Below are 6,449 nucleotides of genomic sequence, written 5' to 3' on the forward strand. Positions count from 1 at the left end.
TTTGCACTTACAAATGTACCAAGTGTAAAATGTGACACTTTGAAATTTTACCAAGTGTTGTGTACCAAGCGTTTCACACTTTGAAATGGTACCAAATGTTGTGCTACCAAGTGTTTTTTTGTACCTTGTACACCACCGGTGTACTGTGAAATATTGTTGTGTGTTGTGTTACCAAGTGTTGTGTTTACCTTTTACACCACTGGTGTAATTTGAATATTGCAAAAGAAGCAAAAAAGAAACAAAACAATAAAGTTTTTTGAAAAAAAAGAACAGTTTATTGCTGAATTTGTAATATTGTAATATTTTTTTTTTGGTATATTACCTTTTTTGTAATTTTTTTTTGGTATATATTACTTTTTGTAACTTTTTTTCTTAGTATATATTACCTTTTTTTTTTTTTTTATTTTTTATTTTTTTTTAAGAAAACATCACAGAGTGTGATAATGTTGGGTGGAGATAGTATTGGAGGGGTTAACAGGGTTGACCACATCGAGGGGGGGTAGAGGACTGGGGAGGGAGTTGGTGAGGACCAGAAGTGGAAGGGGGGTTTAACACATGTGGTTGGGACGGGAGTGGATGGACAGATGAGGTTTGTGGGTACATTGAAGGTGTATGTGGGGGTGGGTATGGTGAGGGCATTGGGGTATAATGCAATGGGGAAGGTAGGTACTGGGAAGAATGGAATGGGGAACTAGAGAAAGGAGAGGGAGTGGTAGGAGGAGGGACGGCTGTGTGATGGATGGTGGTGGAAGGATGGACTGTGGAAGGATGGACTGTGGAAGGATGGACTGTGGAAGGATAGACAGGGGGAGGATGGACAGGGGGAGGATGGACAGGGGGAGGATGAGATGCTTCAGCAAGCACTTCCACTAGAGCATTCTGACAGGCTTGCATCGCACGCATCTGCTGGTGAGTACTTAAACCTTCTATTTGCCGGACAACAGATTGAAAAAAGGTATGTCTCGGTGTCTGGTTTGATTCTAAATTCATCTGTTCCATGTATCTTCTGAGTTCCATGATACTTTGATTGATCATGGTCAACCCAGAAGATAACCGTTGTCCATAAGTGTGGAAACCGTGTTGAACAGTTGAGTTTAGATTCAAACAGTCAGACAAGGTCAGCCTTTCCTGACTCCTCAGACGCTGCCGGCCAGAACCAAAAGTTGGTCGAGATGTTGCGGCAGTGTCTGAGGGGTGGGGAACAGGGAACAAGTCGTCACCAGCAGCTTCATGTGATGAAGTCTGCCCTGCTGCTCCAGTGCTGGTGGAGGGGATAGAGGGATGAGACAAGAGGGTAGGTACAGAGGGGTCGGATACCTCGATGTGGTCACCGGGGGCGGTCTCACTAGGGATCACTCCAGAGGGACGCAACTCTGATGCAGACTCCCGAGTGCTGCAGATGGTGCTAAAAAAAAGAGAAAAAAAAATGTATATTAAAAATATTGATATTTAATTAAAGTCTGCTGAAAAAAAAATTGGTTAAACATTTCTACTACAGGAATTGTTTGGGGAATATTTACCTTCTGCACACCATTGTAGATCGCAGGAACGCCAGGGCTTTGAAGTTTTTGTACTGGGGTCCCCGGCGTCCTCCCGACGATCCACTCGGGGTCTGAATCTCTTTGTTGTAGTCCCTCTTGAAGCGATCCCGGAGCGACCGCCACCGTGTGATAACCCTGTCACCTGTGAAGCAAAAAAAAAAGGTTTAGTATTCAACACTTCACATGCTGGAAATATAAGTTACTGAAGTTGTAATACTTACGCACAAAATCCCTGGCCCTCGCATTGAGTTCCTCCCAGTTGTCAATAACCTCGGAACACACCTCATCCCAGAGCCGTCGGGTGGTTGGTTGGTCGGCGTGTAGACGGTTTGCCATGTTCCACAGCAGCTCCCGGTTTTCCACCTCACGGATGAGGTCATCAGTATCAATGACCACACCCTCCTCCAGATGTCTGCGGGGAGCACGCTGTGAAACCTGTGAAGATAAAAAACAAAAGAAAAAAAAAATTACATTCTGTTCAAACACATGATGTTCATTTAAACAATTATCCAAATAGGGTTACTTACCGTTTGACGACCACCAGATGCATCACCTTGACGACCCTGGGATGTCCTGGGAGTCACTCTAGTACGGGCACCGGATTCTGAAGACTGTGGGAAAGAAAAAAAAAATTTTGTTTCAATGGATGCGGAGTTATGGTGTGTGCACTGTGATGAATGTTGGTGTTGGGTGTAGCATTATGTATCTGTGTATGTGCTAAACTTACACTCTGCGCACCCCCTCCTTGCGTCTCTCCACCCTGCACGTCTCCTCCTGGAAGCTCCTCTGAATCAGCTTCCTGTTAAAACATAATAGGATAGTGTTTTTAACCCCAAAAAAAATTAGTTTAAATTAAAAAAAAAAAATTTTTTTTACCTCAGCTCGCTGATGATGTGAGGGGGAGCTTTCAGGAGAAGACATAATGGTTTGTGGCTGCTGCGTTGGCAGCTGCGTTGGCAGCTGCAGTGCTTCCTGAAGTGATCTGCAAGTATAAAGACACTTGTTAAGCTACTATACAAAGGATCATAATAAGCTTTCAGGCCTTTATACTTACAGGGAAAATAAAGGTTGGCTGGCGGTATCTGCTGCAGTCTGTGCGACCATCTCCGCTGCCTGTCCGACCGTGTTCGCTGCTGCATTCCTCACCGTCTCTGCTGCGGTCTGGTTGGTGGTCCTTTCTGAAGTTATCTGGAAGTACAAAGATAATTGCTAAGATACTATAGAAACGATCATAATAAGCTTTCAGGTCTTTATACTTACAGGGAAACTTGCGTGTACTCTGCCACGGCCTGTGTGTGTCTGTCTGCTGCGCACTCGCCGTTCCTCTCTGCTGCGCTCTCGCCGTTCCTCTCTGCTGCGCTCTCGCCGTTCCTCGCTGCTGCGCTGTCTTTGACCATCCCTTCTGCCGTCTGGCTGACCATCTCTGCTTTTTTGGTTCTTCATTATTTAGTGATCTGTAAGTATTAAGAAAATGATTAAGTGTTTTCATGTGTACATTTCCTTATCTCTCACCGAGTGTAACTAGTGATTGAAGGTGTGTAATATTTTGTGTAAACCCCTTTTTTGCATGTGAATTCCCTGAAAAAGTGTCACCAAGTGTAACCAGTGATTGAAGGTGTGTAAACCAGTGTAGTGTTACCAGTGATTGAAGGTGTTACCAAGTGTAACCAGTGATTAAGGTGTGTAAACCAGTGTTTGCATCCCTCAAACTCTCACCGAGAGTGTAACCAGTGATTGAAGGTGTTTATTGTGTATAGCCACACTGTGTTTGGATGTTTTTGAATTCCCTTAAAAACTCAGCTGTGTATACCCAGATGGATGTTTTTGAATTCCCTTAAAAACTCAGCTGTGTATACCCAGATTATTTTCATGTTGTAATCTCACTTTTAACCACACTTATGTACCTTTATGGTAACTTAATTTTACCTTCTTTTTAAATGATACAAAACGAGATTTTTTCAAAACAGTTTATTATTTTTTTTTTTTTATAATTTTTTTTCCAACAAATAGGAGCTCCTCTGCTCTTTATTTTAAATACCACAATAAATGAAAAATAAAAAAACACCAATTTACAACATATACATTAACACAATTGCAAGCGTCCATGTGCGCTAGTAGGCGGCGATGACCGGATGGGACGGGGATTAGCAGCGGCCATGTGCGGGTCATCGCTGCGCTATAAAGTGCAAATATGAAACCGGCCTTACACCACACAATCACAGCATAAAAAATACAATATAATTACAGTTGTATGAAAATAAAATGCAGTACACATGCAACAGAAAAAAAAATGGAATAAAAAAAAAAAATGCATTACAGACACCACACACACACACACACACACACACACACACACACACACACACACACACACACACGCGCTCCAAGGGTCTTGCAGGTGGTAGACTTGCAGCTGGGCAGACAGGTTTTATAGCTCTAGTTGAATCTTCTGTCAGGCAGGCTGGAGTCGGATATCTTGCTTGGTGTCTTATGTTGCTGGTGCCGGATTGTCTGGGCCCAATTACACCACATACCATACACCACGGGGATTAGCAGCGGCCATGTGCGGGTCATCGCTGCGCTATAAAGTGCAAATATGAAACCGGCCTTACACCACACAATCACAGCATAAAAAATACAATATAATTACAGTTGTATGAAAATAAAATGCAGTACACAAGCAACAGAAAAAAAGTATAAAAAAAAAAAACACAGACATGCAACACTCACAGACCACACACACACAGGCAGGCTTACACACTAGCAGGCCATACACACACACACACACACACACACACACACACACACGATAAATAGGTATACTCACACTTGTTGGTGAGCTGGTACTGGCAGGCCTCTTGATAGCTGTGTGGCTTGTCTGGCAGGCTTGGTGGCAGTCTTGGTGGCTGGGTGGCTTGCTTGCTGTCTGGCTGGCTGCTACTGCATGTCTGGGCCCAATTAGCCCACCTTATATAGTTTTGGGACTGTCTGGAAAAGTATCTTTTTTTCTGGGCATGCCCAGTACGATTTTGCGGATCCTGCCGGCGGATTCCGCAAAATCGCGGATCCCGGCGGATCCGCCGCCCATAGGCGCCCATTCTACCGCATGGCGGATGACGGCGGATCTGCCGTCATCCGCCATTTTGACGGCGAAAAAAACCGTTACAAGGTCCGTCCCCCTCAGACAGAATCCGCAAAGAATTTTGCGGATCCGCCGAATATCGGACGCAACGGACGACCATCCGTCAAAATCCACCACTAATGTATCCCAATGGGGAAAATGGCGGATCCGCAACAAGAAAAAGCGGATCCGCCAATTTCAAATTTTGGCGGATTTTGACTGATGGCAAAAAACTGAAGTGTGAAAGAGGCCTTACAGGGACAGGAAAGCACACGAGAGGTTAAAAGGTCATGTCCCACCCCCTCTCCCTCAGTGTTTTTCCTGTCCCTGCACGGAGGGACACACGAGAACTTACCGGAGGGGCTCAGGGGATCGTGCGGCCAGTCCAAGCCTTCCCCTGTCAAGAGGTCCCGGGGCCGACACTCTCCGATGGGGAGTCCCTCTGCTCCAAAGGCCAGGAGCAGGACGACGCTCCTGGAGGGAGCCGTTCCTCCCTATGGGAGGCTCTCGGCTCCAGGACTCACCGCCATAACAGGCGAGGGTCGACTCCCCGCAGGCGGCTGGCCGAGCAGGCACCTGCAGGAGGATGAGCGCAGTCGGCGCTGGGCTCCAGCAGCGCCATGACAAGCGGAGGTCGGGCCCCCGCAGGCGGCGGGTCGAGCACCTGCAGGATGGCTTCAACGGCGCAGCTGCCATAGCAGGCGGGGCGGCGGTTCCCTGCAAGCGGCGGGCTGAGCAGGCACCCGAGGAGAAGCAGAGTGTGGTCGCATGCAGGAGCCCGGGCAGGAAGTGGAGGAGGCGGCCTATCACGGAGAGGTCGTGCGTCACATCCGGTGACGTGAGACGCCGGCTTTGAATCCCGGGCGCGCGCTACTGAGATCCACAGCGCTCTGCAGAATTGTGCCAGAATGGAAGGCAACGCTCCAGCAGGTGGAGGGGTAAGTGCGCATGGCGCAGACCATCCTCCCCCACCCATCCTCACAGCCAGACCTGAGTAGGTGCCCCTTCTGTATTATTAGAAGAAGGGAATCCCGGCAGAATCCCCCTCGAGGGCTAAAGCCACCTCCAAGTCGGTCCGATGCCCCGTATGCAGGGTAAAGCTGCCAGACACCTATAACAAGACCTATGCGGACCCTGTACCTCAAGGGTCATAGGCGAGGAACAGCCATCCCTTCTTGCCGAAATGAGATCGCTAATAAGGGAGGAAGTCCAGGCCTCTACAGCCAGCCTCACACGGCGTCAGTCCCCCAGCCCAGGGCCAAGTCGCAAAAGTCCAAGGTGGGAAGCAGACCCAGTGTCGGAAGCAAGCCCTAGCGAGGAGTCCGACTTCCGGGATTCAGACCAGGAGGAAGAAGGCGAGATCCCGGGGGATAGACAGGATCAGAGCAGGAATTACCTGTTCAGACTGGAGGACACGGACGAGTTGGTCCAGGCAGTCAGAAATACTATGCAGATAGAGGAAGTCCCTAAACCACAGTCCAGACAGGACTTAATATTTGGAGGACTAGTGGCCCGGAAGCAGGTAGTGTTCCCCGTAAGTGAACACATCAAAACAATGGTCCAGGAGGAGTGGAAAGAGGCAGAGCGTCGGTTGATACTCTCCCGAGACTTTAAAAATAGACTGCCTTTTGATCCCGAGGAAACAGGGGCATGGGAGGAAGTCCCTAAAATAGATGTCCCAGTTGCCAAGGTTACCAAAATGACGGCCATCCCATTCGAGGACTCATCAGGTCTCCGGGACCCGATGGATAGGAAGGCGGACGTCTTGTTAAAAAGAACATGGGAGA

General features: G+C 47.8%; 1 protein-coding gene across 1 annotated transcript; it reads right to left on the minus strand.

The window, feature by feature from the left end:
- Positions 1–429: 429 nt before the first annotated feature.
- LOC141087840 (uncharacterized) lies at positions 430–2,010 on the minus strand. Its single transcript, XM_073573670.1, has 2 exons — positions 1,521–2,010; positions 430–1,405 (listed from the first exon to the last, which is right to left on the minus strand). Exons 1-2 carry the CDS (start codon positions 1,532–1,534, stop codon positions 472–474), a joined length of 948 nt encoding a protein of 315 aa, XP_073429771.1. The 5' UTR covers positions 1,535–2,010; the 3' UTR covers positions 430–471.
- Positions 2,011–6,449: the final 4,439 nt, after the last annotated feature.

The sequence above is a fragment of the Dendrobates tinctorius genome, unplaced genomic scaffold (assembly GCF_039654945.1).
Source record: "Dendrobates tinctorius isolate UK_male_01 unplaced genomic scaffold, ASM3965494v1 ptg000035l, whole genome shotgun sequence".
NCBI classification, from domain to species: Eukaryota; Metazoa; Chordata; class Amphibia; order Anura; family Dendrobatidae; genus Dendrobates; species Dendrobates tinctorius.